General features: G+C 42.7%; 3 protein-coding genes and 1 pseudogene across 3 annotated transcripts; 1 reads left to right on the top strand and 3 right to left on the bottom strand.

The window, feature by feature from the left end:
- The first annotated feature begins 3,205 nt into the window (after positions 1-3,205).
- On the top strand, positions 3,206-8,533 carry LOC136486162 (uncharacterized; annotated as a pseudogene).
- A 149-nt stretch (positions 8,534-8,682) lies between these two features.
- On the bottom strand, positions 8,683-12,639 carry LOC136486160 (vacuolar-sorting receptor 1-like). The gene is made up of 12 exons (XM_066482965.1): positions 12,218-12,639; positions 10,998-11,687; positions 10,823-10,911; positions 10,666-10,735; positions 10,495-10,578; positions 10,300-10,376; positions 10,112-10,193; positions 9,935-10,017; positions 9,749-9,806; positions 9,451-9,579; positions 9,091-9,197; positions 8,683-8,986 (listed from the first exon to the last, which is right to left on the bottom strand). Exons 1-12 carry the CDS (start codon positions 12,522-12,524, stop codon positions 8,888-8,890), a joined length of 1,875 nt encoding a protein of 624 aa, XP_066339062.1. The 5' UTR covers positions 12,525-12,639; the 3' UTR covers positions 8,683-8,887.
- Positions 12,640-14,213: 1,574 nt separating this feature from the next.
- On the bottom strand, positions 14,214-14,828 carry LOC136487925 (cytochrome P450 78A5-like). The gene has a single exon (XM_066485012.1). It carries the CDS (start codon positions 14,826-14,828, stop codon positions 14,214-14,216), a length of 615 nt encoding a protein of 204 aa, XP_066341109.1.
- Positions 14,829-20,316: 5,488 nt separating this feature from the next.
- Positions 20,317-21,444, bottom strand: LOC136486161 (WRKY transcription factor 23-like). The gene is made up of 2 exons (XM_066482966.1): positions 21,104-21,444; positions 20,317-20,998 (listed from the first exon to the last, which is right to left on the bottom strand). The coding sequence occupies exons 1-2, from the start codon at positions 21,442-21,444 to the stop codon at positions 20,317-20,319; spliced, it is 1,023 nt and encodes a 340-aa protein (XP_066339063.1).
- Between the last annotated feature and the right edge of the window lie 1,346 nt (positions 21,445-22,790).

Below are 22,790 nucleotides of genomic sequence, written 5' to 3'. Positions count from 1 at the left end.
GCGCACCCCGTGCAAGGTTCTCTCGCAGACGAGGGTTCCGGAGGCACCTGCTCTCTTGCTACTCCGTGCGCGCAGAGGAACGGGACGGGGAAGACTGAAGGCTGCGGAGATGTGGAGTCTCTCGGGAACGGTTGCGAAAGAAGACAGGTTCTGAACTGACGGAGGACACGGATATATGGCTGCGATCGGGGAAGAAGACAAAGGCAGCGGAGAATCCCAAGAGACGGTAACTAACGCAGTCTATTCGCCTCCACCATCAAAGAGTGAAACTCCCGTGATAATGTGGATTTAAGTGGCAAAAGACTGGCCACGCCCGCCGCTCGCCACAGCCTCAGCCCACGGCCCGGCCGGCGGCGGCGGCGCGCGCGCGTGTGGCACGCCTTTGTTCTTTTCTCAGCTTCTCAATTTAGATGAATAATTTCCAACCATATAAGCTGAGTAAGCGTTCAGTTAAAATCTCGTATGGTATTAAACCATGCAACACTTAATGTTACGTACCATATAGTTTTATTTGATTTATTAAATATTATATGGACCAAGCCCATATTATATCCAACAGTGATGACAAGGTTGGGGTGGCAATGCTGTGTAAAATGACCTGGTATTATCTAGTTGATGTAGTGAAGGGGGAAGGGAGTGGACATCTAGATCTCCATCCTAGCGTCCAAAGTCGTCTGATACTTGGCCCAGTAACCTGTTGACAGATGCATAAACTGTTCCTTACTTAAAGATTTTCCATAAATAATTAGCTTTGTCCAGTTAATGGGAGAATGGTATTTTTCTTCTTCTTCTTCTTCTTCTTCTTCTTCTTGCAATTTTACAAGTGGTTTTCTTATCTGCAGGCAAAGCATATGTCATATTCAATACTGAAGATGCTGCTGATGCTACCATTTCAAAAATCAATTCTGGTTTGGTTGTTGGTGGAAGGTATGTGTTTGTAGTTGATGTAATCTACCTTGTATCTTATTCTGTAACGATTTTTTTTCTTCAAGTGGTGTTCTGTTTGTTTTGTCAATTGTTGAACTCTCCTGGCAAATCAACTGTTGGAATTTATGAATTAGAACAAAGAGTCTTTCTTAGGTGATGCTCTGATTCATTGATTATTCAATCAGTTTTCTAACACAAGCAACATTTTCCTTGAGATTCCTTTCTTATTCTTTGCAAGAATTCCTTTCATATATGCTTGTTGGGAGGAATTCTCAGAGTAGCATTTGTTCGGTTGTAGGCAAATGTGCCAGTAGTCAGCTATATATAGTTAACTTTGGATAACTTCCAATATATCAAGACTTTGCAAGGGGGCAAGAAACAAAGAGAATCCAATTAAATTATGCAGCTTGGCTGCAATAGAAGAGCTGAATAATATGTGGTTCGAGTTGGAGTCCTCATAAAAAAATCCAATTACATTCTACAGCTTGGCTACAATACAAGAATAAGTGATCGCTGGAGCTGCATGACACAAGTTTCAGTGTGGAAACTAAAAAAAAAAGGGCGTACTCAGTGCAGAGAGCTCCCGCTTCGTGCGGGGTCTGGAGAAGGGTGTTAGTGGCAAGCCTTACCCTTGCTTGTGCAATGCGAGGAGACCGCGACTAGAACTCGGGATTTTCCGGTCACAGGCGGTAAGACTCTACCGCTTGCACCAGACCCGCCCTTCAAGTTTCAGTGTGTAAACTAAAGGGAAATTTTGGCCATCATAAATATTATTTTTGGCCGAGTGATAGTTTGTAAGTAAAGTTTGTCTGGCATGATTTTTCTTGGCTAGCTAATGATAGTTCTTGCCTATTGTATAACTTGCAGACCTCTTTACTGCAAGGCCGTAGCAACCTGGCTTGATATTTTACACAACTATCCTTTTTGCAGAGCAAGGCCGTAGCAACCTCGCATTGTTCCCAGCCCAACACGATCGAGTATGACTTGGCCTTAGACTGGATGCTTCTTCGGGAAAAGCAAGACCAAAGCTTCAGAATACTTCACAAGGTAGCCTAACACAATTCTGTTGAAGATTTGAATCCATGCCATTGTCTTGTGTCTCACAATTAGACATTAACTTGCGTGTTCAATCGGTTTGTAGCACAGAGAAGCCAGGAAAGGGTTTGCAAGCCTGGGCAGCAAAAGTTCGAAGGCAGAGAAATAGCAGGCTGGTTCGTGTGGCATATCAGATGGACGTCTTAATCACCACGTGTCGGAGCATGGCGCGGTATGACCGGCAAGTTTCTTCTCTGCGGAAGAGGGCTGTGCACAGAGGTTTTCTTTTTTCGATAGTCATTGGCTTCACTGGGTTAATTCGTGTTACCAGTGGCTGGTGATGTTAGTTCGTGTTAGGAAAGGAAAAGGAAAGAAAGTGCATGACAGATTTTAGAAGTCAGAGCAGCCCTAGGCATCAATAGCCGATGCAGCAAGTTCGGTGGCCATAAGTTGTTTTAGGCAAACATATGGTTACCTCGGTTAGCAATTCACAGATTGTAATTTTTTTTTAGTCTTTCTTCTTTTGTTATGAACCCTCTGCTCTACCATCGGATATATTCGTCGATGAAAGGATAAGGCGTTTCTGATGGTGGAAATGGAGAGTGTGGGCATGCCAGCATTTTATTAGGTAATAATAATATGTTGGAAGCCTATGATGTTCGGTTCAGGGTTCGTTCTGAGTTGCATTTTTTATTTAGGTATAGCTTTGCTGGTGCTTTACAATGTGTTTGCCTCTGGGGGGAAAACCGTTTCCTCTGTGTTACCATCTGATTTCACATTCAGGTATCCGTCAGTCAAGCTCTCCCAAGTTGAGCTATGTTGTGTAATCTTGCTCTGCGGCTGTTATCGCTCAAAATCAAAGGATATGCTATGGTTAATTTCGTGCTCTGAGAGATGGAACTTGTAAGGGGGCACGGCAGATGATCGTGCCGGTCGCTCCATGCCTCCAGTGCCACAATTTGTTGGTGCGTTTGGATAGCACGTGCTGTTCCAATTGATGAAGGAACACAGACTGTTCGCGAGTCTTAATTGATGGCGTGTCACATGTTTCTGATGCTGATGTTTAGAAGGAACTGCCACTTCAGCTGTTAATAAACTTCATAATCTTCAGTTGTTACGATCCTGCGAAACCATCGCCTGAGCCAGTCGCCACGCCACCCCATCCCATCCCATCATCGCCTGAACGTCGCCGCCCTTACCATCACAACGCCGTCACCTGCGCTGCAGGCCGCAAGGAAAAGGAATGGCCGCCCTTGGCCACCTCGCCGCCGGCCCCACCTACCGCCACCACGGGCACGGCGTCGCGGCAGCAGCAGCCTCCTCCTCCCTCCGGCTGCGCTCATTCATCCGTAAACATAGCAGCTGCTGCTGTCTGTTCTCACTTCCCAGTTTCCTCTGCTACTGTTTCAGTTTCAGAGCATTGGATGTGTTTGCTCTGCATGCATGCTTGCAGGGGTCTACGCGCTCTCCAGCAACGACATCAGGGTCGGCACCAACGTCAACGTCGACGGCGCGCCATGGAAAGTTCTAGGTCACCAACATTTCTCACTTCTCAGCAGAAATTTGGTTTTTTGAATGTCTCAGCAGAAATTTGTGGAAAACTGCTTAAGTGCTTATCAAGTCCATGTACCTCTAGTCTTTGTTGGAAAGAAAAAGGATGCTACCTCTGTGTGTCCAAGCTGTAGCCTAAGTCAATGCGCAAAATGTATGTCATTGTTATGCAAAACATGGCAGTCAATCTCTCTCCACTCCATCCAACAACAGAGTTTCTCGACGTCAAGCCTGGAAAAGGCGCTGCTTTCGTCAGGACGAAATTGCGCAACTATGTCACCCGCAACACAGTTGAGGAAACCTTTCGGGCTGGAAGTACGGTAATCTCGCCTCAAACCCACATCTTCTGAATCCGACAAGAATTTAGCACTTCTTTTTCTTTTCCCACTCTGTGTTTGTAGTAGTAGTACATGTTTTTAATTATCTTCTTGTTGAAACAAACTGCTAGCACACGACCAGCTGACCCTTCTTGGACAGCATTTGGAAACTTCAGCCCTGCATTTCTTTAGTTCCAGTGGATGATTATCTACTAGGTTTTGTGGTCTTTCTTAGTCAGGACTTCTCTTCATGTTTTGTTTCCCAAAGTCTGAATGTGAGCTTCTCAACCTTGAAAGTGGTGTGCTGTGAACTTTGTAATAATGGGCCTGATTCTACCTCGGTAGATGAAGCCGGATATAAACTATCATTTATCTAAAAAAAAATGTAGCTTAGTTAACCAAACTCTTGCTTTTTATTAGTCTCCGTAGCTAGATATGCTATGAATGAAGCAACTAATAGTCACTTCTCCATCAACACTTTCAGCTACAGGAACCATCCATTTCAAAGGAGACCTAGCAATTTACATACAAGGATGTCTCCCAGTTCGTGTTCATGGACCTGGTACAAACTTGAACCACCCAAATAATTAGTGAAAACCGAAAATGCTTGTCACTGCAATCAACCCTGCTTTATGTTTTCTGAAATTTTCTCATGCCATCGGTTGTTAGAGGTGACCTCTGTATTTAGATAGTTTTCTAGGGAATTCTTGTAACGAAAGTATATTACTTTAAGTTTGTATTTACTCTGTTTATTCTTAATGAAAAGATATGCTGATCCTGCCGTCCTGCATATTCGAAAGTAAAAACAAACTAAAAGATTTCTTCTTAAATCTTAATGAATGGTACTGCAGGGACCAACCAGGCAACCACTTACCAGTGCACCGCCCTGCCTATCAATTTTCAGCAGAATTTGTCCCACTTCAAGTCTTTAACACTCTGAGGCAGATCTTATATCATCGTTTTTACGGTTATACTTGCTTCAAAACACACTGTGTATTGCATTGTATAGGAATTGTTGAAGCAATTCAGTATTATTTGTTTTATCAGGGGAAACTCCAAATTGTGTTGTAAGAAGTTTGAATATGGCAAAGAACCAGAGCTTTTGGCAAAAAGAAACCCATTCAATTTTCTTTTCAGGAAAAAAAGTAGGTCCTTTTTTGTCTTACCAGGAAACTTGATGTCTGACTGCAAAATGGCAACTTTCTGGATTCATGGACAAATTTGAACTTACGATCTATTGACCTCAAAAAAAAATTGACCTAAAAAAAAACTTACGATCTATTGATGTACGTAAACAATTCTGTTGACATTTGTATCTTACGATGCTCTTGTCAATTTCCCTTTCCAGACAACATTTGAAGAAAGTCGGTTAAATGAAGCAGATGTCGGTGACAAGCAAAAATGGCTGAAAGAAGGAATGGACTGCAATTTGCTGTCCTGGAATGGGAAGGTATTTCCTATTTACCTTTCAGATTATTTGCTATCCAATTGACTAATGAATTTCATTCTCAAAATTTTCTATAGAACCAGGGGGGACAATGTTCCCACACAGCAAAATATACTGCCCATTAACTGTGATAATTGTGTAGATCATTGATTTCGAGCTCCCCATCACTGTGAGGCTGACCGTAACTGATACTGACCCTGGGTCAAGCGATAGTGCACAAGGTACAAATTACTCTAATATCTAGTACGCTTTTGCAGCAAGTACCTGCAATTGGTTAACCACGCTTTTTGCTAACCGAAGTAACCAGATGCAATCTAGTTGTGAAGAACACGACATTATTACGTCCATTTCTTTTCAGATGGAAGTTTAGGTCATCAGAATTGGGATCACATAGTCATTGTATTTTGTAGGAGGAACAAAGCCTGCAACCCTGGAAACTGGAGCTGTTGTCACCGTGCCCTCTTTTGTGAACGTAGGCGATGATATTCTGGTTGATTTAAGAACAGGCAGTACATGACTCGAGCATAAAGGATTGGAGAGGATTTTAGATTTGAAGAGAACACTGGTTTTTTGTTCGGCCATTTTAGAACCATTCACCTGTACGAATTCTCTGCATCTTTTCCCAGGAATTGTGCTTAATTTTAGCCCCATTCAACGTAGTGTACAACTGACAAAACAATTAGCATTAGCTAAGCTATTCAACTCTGTCGATCTCATATTTCAATTCACCTGTTCCAATATCAGATGCTGCCAGATGGGGAATGTGATGCATCAGTCACAGAATGCCTTAGAATTCTGTTCGAACAAAACTTTCTTGGTACGGACTCGGCTCAAACAAATATGTTCTACATATGGAGCAATGTCATTCAATGGACTGGCATCATGGATCAAACAATTGACACCAGGCACAATTTTCTGTTACGTTAGGCGCTCAAATTTCTTTACCACTCACTGATCAGGGACCACAAACATAACTGAACACCAGTCATGCCCGTTTGCCATCTCCTTTATTGCCACTGAATTAAAAGATGGCAAGTTATTACTAAACAAGACCATGTCATGGTACAGCCTAACACAGAAACCACACGGATACAAATTGTTCAAGGACTCTGCATGCTAAATATAAGATCGTTACAGTTATGCACATCTAATTCAAGTGTATATAAGCTAGATCAAGTCTCGGTCTCCTCTCATCGAGTCTGCATCCACCTCACATCTCAATATGATGAGAATGGCTCTGGACATCTCCTTGGTTGTCCAGGGGCATGTACTGAGCCATGATGGCACGGATCTCCAAGTCCATGTATCGCTGTAGGCACGGGCAATGCAAGAACAGAATTAGATGCCAACCCAGAGTTATCGGAAGGTAATGAACATAGAAGTATCAGCAGATACAAGATGCTTATTTCTTACCCGGATCCTGTACTAGTACACTGCATATCCTGCAATTCCTGCTGCAACAAGGCCGAAGAAGACGACCCACAAGAAGCCCCAGCCTGCTTCTGATGCTCCATTTTTGCCTTAGTACAACAAATGTCCAATTAGCATCACTTGAGTGTCAAGCTCATGTCTATATTCAGCACAGTTGTTAGTTTTGAGATTTAACTGTCAAGTTATCAGAACAAAAATCCAAAATTATGACTCATATGCCTCAAATAGGTGAGGTAGCCATCAACCACTGCTAACTTATGACCTCTAAGGTTAACTAATTCAACATGAAAAAACGACTCAATAATAAGCTGATAGTGTACATGTATGAGGGCTACACATACTTATGCATGTATCATGCTCCTTCATGTAAAGCAAGCCTCCACTGCAGCCGCACTCATAGCTTCCCCATGTGTTTTTGCATTTGCATTCTTTGCATTGGCATGCAGTCTTTTCCTTACATTCATCAATATCTGTCACAACATGTCACATCAGCATCGCAAGGGAAGTGCGAGAAGTCCAATGATATATAATATGGCAAAACAGCGAAAGGCAATTCTGAAGTGCAGTATAGCAGAAGCCGCTGAGGACAGGCAAGCACTTCTAGAAAGATTAATGGGCCTTGGGAAATGTCTCTTACCTTCACATTTGTGCAAAATGGCCACTTTCTGGATTCATGGACAAATTTGAACTTACGATCTATTGACCTCAAAAAAAAAAAAAGACCTCAAAAAAACTTACGATCTATTGATGTACGTAAACAATTCTGTTGGCATTTGTATCTTACGATGCTCTTGTCAATTTCCCTTTCCAGACAACATTTGAAGAAAGTCGGTTAAATGAAGCAGATGTCGGTGACAAGCACAAGTGGCTCAAAGAAGGAATGGACTGCAATTTGCTGTCCTGGAATGGGAAGCTATTTTGCTATCCAATTGACTAATGAATTTCATTCTCAAAATTTTCTATAGAACCAGGGGGGACAATGTTCCCACACAGCAAAATATACTGCCCATTAACTGTGATAATTGTGTAGATCATTGATTTCGAGCTCCCCATCACTGTGAGGCTGACTGCAACTGATACTGACCCTGGGGCAAGCGACAGTGCACAAGGTACAAATTACTCTAATACCTAGTATGCTTTTGCGACAAGTGCCTGCAATTGGTTAACAAAGCGTGTTGCTAACCAAAGTAATCAGATGTAATCTAGTTGTAAAGAGCACAACATTATGTCGGCCATTTCTTTTCCGATGGAAGTTGGCGTCATCAAAATTGGGATCAATATTGTCACTGTATTTTGTAGGAGGAACAAAGCCTGTAACCCTGGAAACTGGAGCTGTTGTCACGGTGCCCTCTTTTGTGAACGTAGGTGATGATATTTTGGTTGATTCAAGAACAGGGCAGTACATGAACCGAGCATAAAGGATTGGGAGGATTTTAGATTGAAGAGAACACTGATTTTTTGTTCGGCCATTTTAGAACCATTCACCTGTACTAATGCTCTGCGTCTTTTCTCTTTTGTAAACTGTGCTTCCATTTGAGCACGGCATTCTTTTGCCCAGGAATTGTGCTTCATTTTAGCCCCATTCAACGTAGTGTACAACTGACGAAACAATTAGCATCAGCTATTCAGCCCTGTCGATCTCATATTTCAATTCACCTGTTCCAATATCAGATGCTGCTAAATGGGGAATGTGATGCATCAGTCACAGAATGCCTTAGAACTTTTTTTTTTCTTTTTTTTGAAACTGGAATGCTTTAGAACTCAGTTAACTGTCCGAACAAAACTTTCTTGGTTACGGACTAGGCTCAAACAAACACGTTCTACGTATGGGGCAATATCATTCAATGGACTAGCATCATGGATCAAACAATTGACACCAGGCACAATTCTCTGTTATGCTAGGCGCCCAAATTTCTTTACCACTGATCAGTGACCACAAACAGAACTGAACACCAGTCATGCCCGTTTGCCATCTCCTTTATTGCCACTGAAAGAAAAGATGGCAAATTATTACTAAACAAGACCATGTCATGGTACAGCCTAACACAGAAACCACACCGATACAAATTGTTCAAAGACTGCATGCTACAAATAAGATCGTTACGATTATGCACATCTAATTCAAGTGTATATAAGCTAGATCAAGTCTCGGTCTCCTCTCATCAAATCTGCATCCACCTCACATCTCAATATGATGAGAATGGCTCTGGACATCTCCTTGGTTGTCCAGGGGCATGTACTGAGCCATGATAGCACGGATCTCTGAGTCCATATATCTCTGTAGGCACGGGCAATGCAAGAACAGAATTAGTTGCAAACCCAGAGTTATCGGAAGGTAATGAATATAGAAGTATCAGCAGATACAAGCTGCCTATTTCTTACCCGGATCCTGTACTTGTACACTGCATATCCTGCAATTCCTGCTGCAACAAGGCCGAAGAAGACGACCCACAAGAAGCCCCAGCCTGCTTCTGATGCTCCATTTTTGCCTGAGTACAACAAATGCCCAATTAGCATCACTTGAGTGTCATGCTCATGTCTATATTCAGCATAGTTGCTAGTTTTGAGCTTGAACTGTCAAGTTGTCAGAGCAAAAATCCAAAATTATATGATTCATATGCCTCGAATAGGTGAGGTAGCCAGCAACTTATGCTAACTTATGACCTCTAATGTTAACGAATTCAACATGAAAACTGCGACTCAATAATAAGCTGATAGTGTACATGTATGAGGGACACATACTTATGCATGTATCATGCTCCCTCATGTAAAGCAAGCCTCCACTGCAGCCGCACTCATAGCTTCCCCATGTGTTTTTGCATTTGCATTCTTTGCATTGACATGCAGTCTTTTCCTTGCATTCATCAATATCTGTCACAACATGTTTCATATCAGCATCGCAAGGGAAGTGCGAGAAGTCCAATGATATATGATATGGCAAAACAGCGAAAGGCAATTCTGAAGTGCATTACAGCAGAAGCTGTTGAGGACAGGCAAGCACTTCTAGAAAGATTAATGAGCCTCGGGAAATGTCTCTTACCTTCACATTTGTGCTTACCATCACCCTTGAATCCATCTGGGCATTTGCAGCCATCATCCTGCATATTACAGACACCAGAACCAAAATATCAGATTTTATAAGCACTTTTTACTTGAAAAAAACTGGACAGGATCCTACTGATAATATGGCAGTTTTAAGGACAGCAAAACCTCAACTGACACTTACAGTACAGGCTGAGTATGTCCGACCATTCTTGGTATCCTTCCAGCATCCTCCATTGTTAATTTCACATCGCCCAGATCCGGAAGCTAAAAAAAATCACATGTTATAATTCAGAAGATCTGTTAACATATAATAAAAGAAACTGCCAAAAGATGAATCTCCTGATGCCTTGTAGTGTACCTTCACAGTGAGTATAGCCATCACCAACAAATTTTACTCCTTTCACAACTGGACACTCGCAAACTCTTCCACGGAAGGTATCCTGTATGTAAACCGAACAAGTATTATATGCATAAGCTAAACAGAACAAATATTTGATAAACCAAAATTTCAATTTCAAGGAAAAAAACTAACACCACAGGATGTACCTTGCATGCAGTGATGTTAGCAGCCTTATCTTGCCAACAGCCGCCATTGTTCTCGAGACACTCATTTGTTTGTATATCTAAGGTTGAAATAGAATGAACATTAAGAGCATGCTACATGCAAAATTACACTTGAAAGTATAAACTAGATCATGTAACATCTGAATATGGAAAAATTTGGGAAACCAATTCACCAACCTTCACTCAAGCAAACAGCTGGCTCAGTGGTTTCCCTAAAACCAGCACAAAGTGCTTTAAGAACTGCTCCTTTGTCAAGCTTCCCTGAGAAACATAGATTCGGATAAGTTCATCTGGTGATCTCAGCAAACTCCTTATCGTAATTTACGGGATACATAGAATAGCACATACCTCTGTATTGTCTATTGTTGATTACCAGAGTTGGTAAGATGGTAACATCACCACGAGAGCCCTTGCCAATCTACACAAAGTGGGCGATGATGATGTGTTCAGATCAACAATAGGATGAACAGAAAAGATCACGCATTCACATTGAAGTACTACTAACCTGTGCATCCTGTTCAGCTTTCAGAACAGGGTTTTCCTCATCAGCATCTGGATCACCAATACACTTATCTATTGCTTTATGATCAAGGCCTGTAAATTATAAACCCGTTTAGTATAAATACCGCAGATCTGCACCTCACCACAAACATTGGAAACCAGATGCAAATATAACATACCAAGCGACTTGATAACCCCTTCAGCACACTCCTTTGTGTACTTCTTTTCCTTCATTGGGCACCGAATCGCAAAATCAGTAACATAGTCCCACCATAACCAAGGCTTCTTGTGCTCCTTAGCAACCTTAAAGACACAAACTTGGCGCAAGTTCTGGACCACCACATCTTTGCCATCATATCCTTTGCTAAAATCCTGTTCCGGGTCAGGTGCACAGTATCTCCCATGATTGATGCACTGGGACTTGCACTGCTTGCTCAAAATGAAGGCCTCTGGGCAATACCAGGTGATGTAGTGAGGAGTGAACTCCGTATAGCCCTTCTTCTCAAGCACCTGCGCTGCTCCTTTGAAGCTCTTGACAAAATCAATCTGACTATCACACTTTGGGCCACATTCATCATTGCTGTTGGTCCAAAATTCATACTCAACACGCTCATCAGGATGGGGCAGGGCCTCCCTCCAATCCAAATTCACATTAACCATGTCACCTTTGTCAATTGCTTTCTTGAGCCTGTCCCCAAAGCTCTTGGTTATTAACGCCGAAGGAATAGTGATGTTCTCTAAATAATCCGTGTTGCCACTCTCCTCAGGGTTGTCCATTGTAATTAGAGGTTCGTCTTTGTCATCAGCGACAAGGATTGCTGCTGCTCCTGCTTTCTGTGCATTCCATGCCTTCTTTGCAAAGTAGCAATCTGTAAACAACAACAAACATTGTATTATAATAATATGCAATCCAATGTCTATTTTAATTAACCCTAGTACGATGCAACATCTGAGAACAGACATGAGGGAGTTTTAAATATTAGTTGAAAACAAAAACCAGTGGAGCACAATAGGACGGTCTAAAATCAAGACAGTGACAGTAAGCTAAGCTCTCAGGTTAAATCCCCTTTCTGCACACATCAAGGTCTTTGTACCAAACCAGGTCAACGCATATTCAAAGTAACCACATAATCACATGGAAAGATCTAATCTTGAACACATCTACCTGAAGGCCACGCGACTAATAAACAGAAATTTGGGCACCCGTGGTCAAACCTTCAACCACACTCTATCCAATCCAACCCAACGGAGCATACAAAAGTCTTACTCGCTACTACTAGTAATTAGTAAACGCAAGTCCATGCATGGGTGACCTAACAGAGACCAACCGCCAGTCCGGCGGCCGGGAGGAGGAGAAGCAACCGCTTCGTGCTATGGCGCTGAGATTTCAGTGACTCACCTCCCCTGTCGACGAGCAAGAAGGTGGGGAACGCCCCCGGCTTGGCCTTGTAGGAGATGTCGAAGTCGTCGAAGCTCTTGCAGGCCTTCCTGTTGGCCTTGGGGTAGGCGACGATGCCGACCATGGTGCCGCCGTACTGGGGCACCCCAAAGTTGCCAATGGCGCACTCGTAGGTGCCCTTGAGGTCGTCGGGCGCCGTCACCTTGAGGCTGTTCTTCTCCACCACGAACCTCCCCTGGCAGCAGCCCAACAGGAGCGCCGCGCACACCAGCAGCCACAGCATCGCGCCGGCGGATCGGGACCCCATGCTCCGCCCGGGCTCTGCCTGCGGTCCGCGAGTACCACCTGGGGATTGGATTGGAACTGGTAGTGTCTGCGGCTCGATCCGCACAGGATTGATCAATCTTGCAGCCGTGCGGCCTCCGAAAACGGCGGAGGGGAGCGGAAAGATTGGATTTTTTTGACGGCCGGGGTAGGGCGAGAGAGTTCTACACTGCTCGGATTGAGGAGTTGGAGTGTGGAGGGGTTTGGTTTGGGGAGGAGGGGAGAGGGGGATACGCAGAGAGGTGGCGAAGGAGGCGGAAGGACGCGGTTTAGATGCCTCGTGGTGAACCAAAACCAAAAGCAGAAGAAACACGTGACCAAAGCCAGGCCAGCAAGTTACCATGTGGTTTCTTCACACTGAGGCCTCGTTTAGTTGGCGAAATTTTTGGCGAAATAGTACTGTAACATTTTCGTTGTTATTTGGCAATTAGTGTCCAATCATAGTTTAATTAGGCTTAAAAGATTCATCTCGTGAATTTCGTCTAAACTATGTAATTAGTTTTATTTTTTATTTATATTTAATGCTTCATGCATGTATCCAAAGATTCGATGTGACGGAAAATCTTAAAAATTTTACAAAATTTTGGGAACTAAACAGGCACTGAAGCAGCTTTTGGGCGAGCCCAATAGTTGAGACAAGCTTTGGTCTATAAGGCGCTGTTTGGTTCTCTAGTTTATGGACTAAAAATTTTAGTCCGCTTTAATCTATGAATTAAAAGTAGACTAAAGTAGTGTTTGATTTCTTGAACAAAAATAGACTAAAGTGGAGAGAGAGCAATAAATGAGAGGCATGGGTGTCCCCAACATCTTTTAGTCCAATTTTGTGGACTAAAAGACTAAAGGATTTTAGTCCACTTTTAGTCCAAGTGTTTGGCTGTTTAGTCCAACTAAAATGCTGATTTTAGTCCAAAATGCTTTAGTCCATGGGAACCAAACACCCCCTAAGACAACACATCAAACAGCTAACATGTATAATGAGAAAATTGTAATTATAGGACACGAAACAATGCGCTTCGTTATTATAGGACTCCAAACATTGACTTCGCTAAAACGATCCTTAAAATGTTGGCACTTTGTTATACATGACATTTGGTCTTTTTAATTACTTTTCTCAACTAAAATACATATATTTTGCCATGATGTGACCGTATTGCCCTCGGGGCTTCAATTGATGTGGGATGGGGCTGTTGGCCGCTCGCCTGGCCTGCCTGGCCGACACGGTGGCGATCCTGCTGGAGTGGGTGATGGCACGGATGGTGCTGCACCCGGGGATCTAGTTCAAGACGCTGGCCCCGCTAACTTTCTCCTTATCCATGAATATGCTCTCCTTTTAGAAGAAAAAAAATCTTTTCCACGTTGACAAAATCGATTTCAAACAAATGGAAAAATATACATATCAAGTATGCAGCAAGAAACACATTGTAATATTACTGAAACATTCTCTCCACATAGTCCTCATTACATATCCGGTACTCCTAACAGTGGAGCACTGTGAACACTCCTTACCAATCGCAAACAACAAAAACAGTAACGTAGACAAAACCACAAATGCAGATTAAACACCATCTCTCGACCAGAAAAACAAATTATGCTGCGTAATGAAACGCTAATAATATAATTATGCATGGAACTCGATCGCGCGCCAGCCATGCGTAGTTTGTGCTTTCAGCGATCACCACCTGGGCGTGGGCTTGCACACGAGGGGCTTCTCCATCTCCAGCGACATCCTAAGGCGCTCCGCCAGGTCGACGCCACCGTCAGCCGGCGCCCACTGGAAGCGGTGCAGCAGCTGCGCGAGCCAGAGGTGGATGGTGGCGAGCGCCAACGTCTTGCCGGGGCACACGCGCCGCCCGGCCCCGAACGGCGCGAGCCGGAGCTCCCCGCCCAGCACGCTCACGTTCTCCTCCTCGAACCGCTCGGGCCGGAACGCGGAGGGGTCTGCCCACACCGCGGGGTCGTGCGTGATAGCCCACATGTTGACCATGGCCGTGGTGCCCGCGGGGACGAGGTGGCCTCCGACCACCGCGTCGTGCACGACGAGGCGCGCCCACGAGAGCAGCGGGCCGGGCTGGTGCACGCGGAACGTCTCCTTCACGACACGCTGCAGGTAGGGCAGCCGGGCCACGTCGGCGTCGGAGATGGCGCAGCCGCAGGCCACGACGGCGTCCAGCTCCGCCTGCGTCTTGGACTGGATCCCCGGGTGCAGCACCATCCGCGCCATCACCCACTCCAGCAGGATCGCCACCGTGTCGGTCAGGCAGGCCAGGCGAGCGGCCAGCAGCCCCATCCCACATCAATGGAAGCCCTGAGGGCAATACGGTCACATCATGGCAAAATACATGTATTTTAGTTAAGAAAAGTGATTAAAAAGACCAAATGTCATGTATAACAAAGTGCCAACGTTTCAAGGATCGTTTTAGCGAAGTCGATATTTGGAGTCTATAATAGCGAAGCGTATTGTTTCACGTCCTATAATTACAGTTTTCTCCTTGTACAATACAGGTAGGTTCTTTGTCTCTAATTAAATTTCCAAACAGTTGTTTATTCTTTAACCTGGCTATGTCCTCCACCTGTCAGTACTTGATTAGAGCAGAGAGCAAGATAATATACGATAGATATTGAATGCTTAGTTGTTGTATTAGAGGGCGGGTACCGCTCATTGATGACTGCTGTGATCCACGTCCTAAATTTTAGTCGTTGTCCCATCGAATATTTAGACATATGTATGGAGTATTAAATATAGACTAATTACGAAACTAAATGCACAGAATTAAACTGTTTTGCGAGACGAATTTTTTAAGTCTAATTAGTCCATGATTTGGCAATGCGGTGCTACAGTAACTTGTGTTAATGACGGATTACTTAGGCTTAATAAATTCGTCTCGCGGATTACTGACGGATTCTGTAATTTATTTTTTATTAGTATCTGAACACCTCATGCGACACCCCTATGTAACACCTCATAAACTTTAGTCTTTGGATCAAACACCCCCTAACTTGTCTCGTGTGCCCTCTCTCCTCGATCTAGGTCACTGTGTACTGCTGACGTGCTCGGTGATTCGACGAGCTGTTGTACCTGCTCTTAGAAGGTTGTTTGGATTCTAGATTGTAAATGTCGAGATACATTGTTCTTTTTGTAAAGTTACAAAATATTCTCATATTTTGAATTTTTATGTTATTATTGTTGTAAAGGTGAAGAGAAATATTGTCTTCGAAGTCCCAAGAGCATAAGGCAAAACTTGTTTAGATTTTAGTTATAAACTGGCTAAAAGCTATGTATATTTGGAGCCCTTTATAGATTCTCAAAACTAGCTTCCGCGGTTCCCTAAAACCCAAGCAAGCTTGTAATGTTTGAGCATGCAGTTATTTTCACGAATATTCTTGAGCACCTTTGCAAGCCAGAATTTTATCCACTTCTAATGCTATTATATATGTTTAGGTATATATTAATACAAGTTTATAGGGAGTTTAGAAGGAAGAACTTACTTGGTTTGTTTCGAGGGAATAAGAGTTTTGGTGGATGAGGATGAGAATTCCAAGGCCAACTTTAGTGCTAATTACTCCCCACGTTCTAAATTATAAGTCACTTTAACTTTCTTTTAGTACATCTATTTTACTATGTATCTAGATATTTAGATATAATAATATGTCTAGATACATAACAAAATAGATAAATAAAAAGTCAAAGTGACTTATAATTTGGAACGGATGGAGTAACTAAGAAGAGGGATGAAAAGTGAATGATTGATTCGTCCCAAAACGTTTACTATTACATGGTATGGTGATAAAATCTTTTTTTTTGTCCATACCCCTCGAACCAAACAAAGTATGGAAATCCCCCTCTTAAGTTCCATCAAAGAGTTTCGACAAAAAGTCTAACTCCCATGTAAATTCTCTCAAACTCCCCTCGCTAATTTTCATTGCATTTCCCGTTGCTAGCCAAACGTATAATTTCTTTTTTAGGTTTGGGGAATAAAGCCGATTAAAACACTGAGGTCTGCCGGGCACATTTTTGGGCCTTTTCTCCAGTTGGTACTGGGCCAACGACTTGTCAGATTCGTTCCAAGTTCACTACCAGGCCAGGTTAGTAGGCAAAAAAAAAAAAAAAAAAAAAAAGTCCCAAATTTAGAAACAAATCATGCATGCGTACCTATCCTATGTTTGTATTCGTAATAACTGGCCCAGTTTCGTATTATCGATGTGACACTGGGCTAGGCTTAATCTTTAACATATTGAACCGATAAATTTTAAAATTGGTGAAAAAGTCATTGTGATCTTGTTATTGATAGACATGTCACTATGTCAGCTAGATCTTGTAAAGCTTTTGCCGTGCTTAATCGATTAGACAGAGTTCTTGCCTCTCATTTAAAGAGAAAAAAAAAATGAAAGAAAAATGGTAGCCAGTGGCTGCAGTCCCTGCGCCCTTGGTTCGATCGTGGAGCAGCGCGTGCTTTCACATGACAAAAGTGATCTAGACTGGCCAAGCCATGATCGGAGAATCGAGTGCAGCACAACGTTCTCTTCATCATCTGGAGCCTGCTGTCTATATATAGCTACCTGCCGACCGGTAAAGAAAAAAAAGAAAAAGAAAGACCTGCAGATCCAGTAGTATATTGTATATTTGATTGTTTGTATATGTATGCACAAGCGAATTTATCAGAAATTCAGTACTGCAAATGGGTCCTTATTTAATACTCTCTCCGTCCCAAATAAAAAAAACAACCAATCTACATTGTTAAGTTAATCTATCTTCAGTTTGACTATTTTTTCATTACAAATAATTTATATTTATAATATCAAATAAGTACTATTTACTATGAAATATATTTTTTTATAGTATAACTATTTAGAATCATAACGGTTGATACTATTTTATACAGTGTCAGGCTACAGCGGGCTGTCAGAAATTGAAGGTTCAATCGCCATCCTCTTTTGTCACACGCTTATATGTTACTATATGCCCACTTGATTTGTGACATGCAAGTTTATTTTCTTAATTTTGACATCAACGCAGTGACGCTTGTTTTGACATCAGTTGCTGCTCGTCATGCTTACTATACGTGCTTAATTGCGGTCACAGTCCAATCATGCACAGGCAACAACGCGGATCCTCCATAGATTTCTTCTTCTCCATCGTTTGTCTCTTTCTTTCTTTCCATCTATTTATCTATCTATCTATCTATCTATCTATCTCTCTCTATATATATGGAGAATATATTCAGTAGCCAGCTACAAAATAAGTTATTCTATAGCCACCTCCATTTATGATAATTTTATATACTAATTTACGATAATGTCAATACATATTTACGATAGTTAGGTTACTATAACACATGAGGATATTTACCATAACGTTATATTAAATCATTTAGTAAGGAGTTACTATAATCTCGTAAATTAACATAGTAATTATCGTAACTCAAAGTGGCTACAGAATAAGTTATTTACGAGATTATCGTAACCCAAAGTGGCTATATATATATATATATATATATATATATATATATATATATATATATATATATATATATATAGACGTACTGTTCTGTAGCTGGCCGCAGAATAACTTATTCTGTGGCCACTTTGAGTTACTATGTTAATTTACGAGATTATAGTAACTCTTTACTAAGTGGTTTAATATAATGTTATGGTAAATATCCTTATGTATTATAGTAACCCAACTATCGTAAATATGTATTGACATTATGGTAAATTAGTATATAAAATTATAGTAAATGGAGGTGGCTACAGAATAACTTATTTTGTAGCCGGCTACTGAATAGCCTCTCCATATATATATATATATATATATACACACACACACACACACACACACTCACACACACACACACACACATACTTCGCTACACTATATATGGAGTACTATACTAGCCTAGCTAGTGTGTAATCAGTCAGCACGTACTGTTTTCTACACGCGATGCACGTACATGACTACTACTCCAATAATTTTCTATTATTACCCGCGCAATAATCGCTTTCCACAAGAACTTCATACATCATTAACTTTTTACAATATAGTAGCGTATATAGATATTATTGATATTTCTTTGTCACCACGGCACTAGCTAGGCGATGTGGAATAGCTAATCTTTTTGTGTTTGCACATTGACAGCTGCCTATATCACGTCAACTTGCGGTCTGTCTATATGGTAGTGGTGTCCGTGCTTGTATGTTCTTTTTTCCCCATCTAAATCGTCATACTGGCCAGGTATTTTATTTTCCATTTCACTTTCAATTCTAATTTTTTGGATTGTTCAACAATATTTCATCCAACAGCTCTCCTCCTTTAATTTCTTTCTCGGACTTTTCTAGGTATATAGCTTTTGCTTAGAACCCAGATATATATACATTATGGTTAGATATACAGAGTAAAAGCTATATATCTAGAGAAACCAGAACGACTTATAATTTAGAATAGAGGAGGACATGCTAATATTACTCACTAGATTGAGTTTCCCAATCCCAACCTTCCCTACCAGCCATCCTCTCCCTGGTACTGGGATTGCTAACTGGTGGATTCTAGACTGCTGCCCCACATACAAATCCAATCCACCGCCACACCGATATTATTCCACCAATTAATCACCCCATGGAACCCAAAAACCCCACCCCTAGTCTCTCCAAAATCCTCAAATCTCGACTTGAAGAGAAATAAATGAAGGTAAGGGTGTGAATGTCCAAAATCCCAAGTGGAATGTCATGAATATCACAAAAATTGGAGAGGAATTTGAAGGTCATGAATCTCTCTCTACTTAAATTTTAGAGACTCCCCCAATGTCTATTGCCTTTGTTAAGGACCATAACATTGCTTACAACTAGGCTGACTTTACCATCAATGGAGAGTTACAAACAGTAACTTGGGATGTACCAAGTAAAATTTGGTACCTCCATGGTTCTAAATATCCTACTATTTCTCCACTTTAACATGCTATAGCTCCACTACAACATTTTCAGAGGTATACCTCTATGATATCGTCAATTGTTGTGCACTACTGTAGCTATGGACTTATCTCCGTTAAGCGTCATTATTTGGGTTAGCCGCAAACTTTTTTTTAGCTTTGCTAATCCTTATGTGAATATTCACTCTTTGCTCAAGATGATTATAATATGTCTCTCTGTTATGTTTTTTACTTAATAAAACGATGCAATGAACCATTGAATAATCCTTAAGTTGTTTGTTGTTGAATGTTGTGAATATGAATGTTAATTACAATCATGATTAAATTGATTAACTGAATAGCTATGACGAAGTAATGAACCTAGAGATATGTTATCCTAGAGGCCTAGACTTGTATTTGAGTATTGGTGTCCTTATAATTTTGTTAGTTCTATGTTTATTTGCATAATTAATCGAGATTTTTTATGTTTTCTAGAAACCGCTAAATAAGTGCTCACCGCTATATCCAACGACTATAGCTTTGTATGGATTTTGAAGGAGGGCACCACTAAATGGCTTAGCCCGCCACTTGAAACCTTAGGCATCTCTCTCCAAGGACCATAATAAAGTGCTTAAACAGTTAGGCACACTACTACACAAATGATTTTGCAAGACAGTGTCTTGTATTAACGGAGGCGGATCAAATGATCCTTTGTTTTACATCTCATGCACTCCTATTTTACTGGATTTCTTTTTCTCCCTACAGAACACTGTATTATTGGCACTACTGCCCTAAAAATGTTAAATAAAAGGAAGATCAAACTATACTTCTACTACTCTCATAATCTTGTTAATTAGGTTTCAGATCCAGCTAGTACTAGTAGTCCATGTCCATGAAGAGGAAGCGCTCCAGATCGTGGAGAGGGTCATCTTCAGCCGCCGCCATGTCCCCAGAATACCCATCCCAGCTGGTCTCGCCGGAGATGCACGAACCAGTAGCCGACGGGATTTCACCATCGTCGTCTCTTAAAGCACCACAGAACTGCTGCTCCATACTTACAGGAAACAGCGGCTCTTGGCACTGTGGAATTTGTTCATGAGGCAAACAGGCGGAAGGCTGGAGGTCCACCAGAGGAGGCAGCAGCAGCGGTGGCTCTTTTTGCTTCATGTTCATGGCCGCCGCAGCAGCATGCTGACCAGTTGGTTCTTGCTTCATGTTGCAGCAGCCTGCTAGCAATGCAGCGAGGTTGTTGCTGCTGCTCCCGGTGTTGGCTGCAGCAGCTTTGGAACAACTGTTGCAGGTGTGGTCATTGTTGTAGGTGACGTGGAACATGGGCGGGTCGTCGCTGTTGTTGTCCACCTGCTGGACGTGCTTGGTGGCCTGGCAGCCGGCGTCGCCCTTGTAGGTGCACCGGAAGTAGCTCCTCGTGAAGAGCGTCCCGTTGATCTTCTTCTCGCCGTATTTCCTCCACTCGTAGCCGTCGTCGTAGGGCACGGCGGTTACCGTCGCCCATGATGATGACTTGATCTTCTTCTTCCCGTCCATCGCTACTGATGATCTGCAGCAGTTTCCATTGGAAGCAACAGTCAGCGATCGAACTAGGAGGTTGAAAACTGCACAGAAAACATTACTGAAGTCGAAGGATCCAGCAGTGCACACACACCTTCTTCTTTTGGCGCCTCTTGTTGCCGTGCTGGGTACTATGGCGGCTTGGGTGTCAGCAGACGCCGGGCTGGGCGGCGAGAGCTGATGAGGCTTAGCTTTGACGACGCTTATTGGTGTCACTGCTGGTGGACCGGCAGCAGGCTGCTGCTGCTGTTTCATGACGGAGAGGGCGACGTTGAGGGCTCGCAGCGCCTTGCTGAGGAGGCTCTGCGCCAGCTGGGTCGTCGATGGCGGCGGCTGCTGCGAGTGGAGGAGGAGAAGAGGCTGCTGGACCATGATGAGCTCGTACACCTGCGCCACCTCCCTCACCGCGGCCTCACGGTCCGCCACGCAAGCCATCGACCGGACCTCTCTTCTTCTTCTTGCTGGATATGGATGGAGTGCGAGAGTGAATGTATGTTAACTCATCCATGGCAGCTCTTGACGAGTTTTTATATGCAGCTAACCTCTCCATGTGTGGGTGGTGGACCAGACCAGAGACTACTACCACAGCGTGTGGAATGGAATTCGATAGCAATCCATGGATAGATTGGTCATTGAGCAGGGAGCAGGTGAGCTCACTAAAGTATGGTTCAGATGGTGGATTGCGGGAGCCTCCAGCAGGGCAGGCACTAGTAGTCCAAGAAGATGCCCGGAAGGCCGGAAGTAAACATCTCTGAAAGACTGAAACTGAAATACTACTCCTAAACCTTAACACTTCTATTCCATCAGCAGCAGCAGTGGTACTATTTCCGCCCCAAAAAAGAATACAATTCTCGCATAAAAGAAGTTAGCACACAACACAAAAATGCATGTACCCCCACTCTTTTTATATACGTATTCTATATGTGTTAATTGGACAAAAACAAATAATTGCACCTATAAATTCTATACTTAAGCTAGAGTTACATTCTTTTTGAGAAAACACATGCATAATTGTTAGAATTGTATTCTTTCTCAAATGCGAGGGAGTATTTTGTACGCAAGTGATAGAATTGCATTCTTTCTCGAATGGAGTATTTGCTCTACGCATGCGCGGCAAGTTCAATCATGACCATAGTGTCCCGGTGCTCGTCAGTGGTTTGACGACGCGTACAGTGTGCATGCGCAGTCAGTCAACAAGTGGATCGATCGACTGATCCGAGCAGGTTACACTGCAGCAACCATGACTATACAGTCAACAAGTTAAACGTGTACTTTGGTATACTGGTAGGGTCCCCCCATCAGTACATATTCAGTTATTCACTATTCAGGTTACACTGCAGCAACCATGACTATACGAGTAGTGTATCTCTCTGATGCCTGGCTAGCTAAAGATTGCAACCACTACGGGAAACAAAGCCTTTGCCGAGTGCAAACTGCTTTGCCGAGTGTCAAAAATCGGGCACTCAGCAAATACCTTATTTGCCGAGTGCCGCACTCGGCAAAGAATTGCACTCGGCAAAAAATGGCACTCGGCAAAAGACTTCTTTGCCGAGTGCTAGGCTCTCGGCAAAAGCTCGGCACTCGGCATAGGCTGCCCCGCGTAACGGTGTTCGGCCACGTCCTTCTTTGCCGAGTGTCTGCACTCGGCAAAGATTTTTTTTTGAAAAATCATTTGCCGAGTGCCCCTGACACGGCGCTCGGCAAAGATTCAATATTTTTTTTCGAAATGTCTTTGCCGAGTGCCTAACAGCTTCGGCACTCGGCAAAGGGGGGAATTAAAA

The sequence above is a fragment of the Miscanthus floridulus genome, chromosome 10 (genome assembly GCF_019320115.1).
Source record: "Miscanthus floridulus cultivar M001 chromosome 10, ASM1932011v1, whole genome shotgun sequence".
Lineage (NCBI taxonomy): Eukaryota > Viridiplantae > Streptophyta > Magnoliopsida > Poales > Poaceae > Miscanthus > Miscanthus floridulus.
This window is presented reverse-complemented; position numbering and strand designations above follow the sequence as displayed.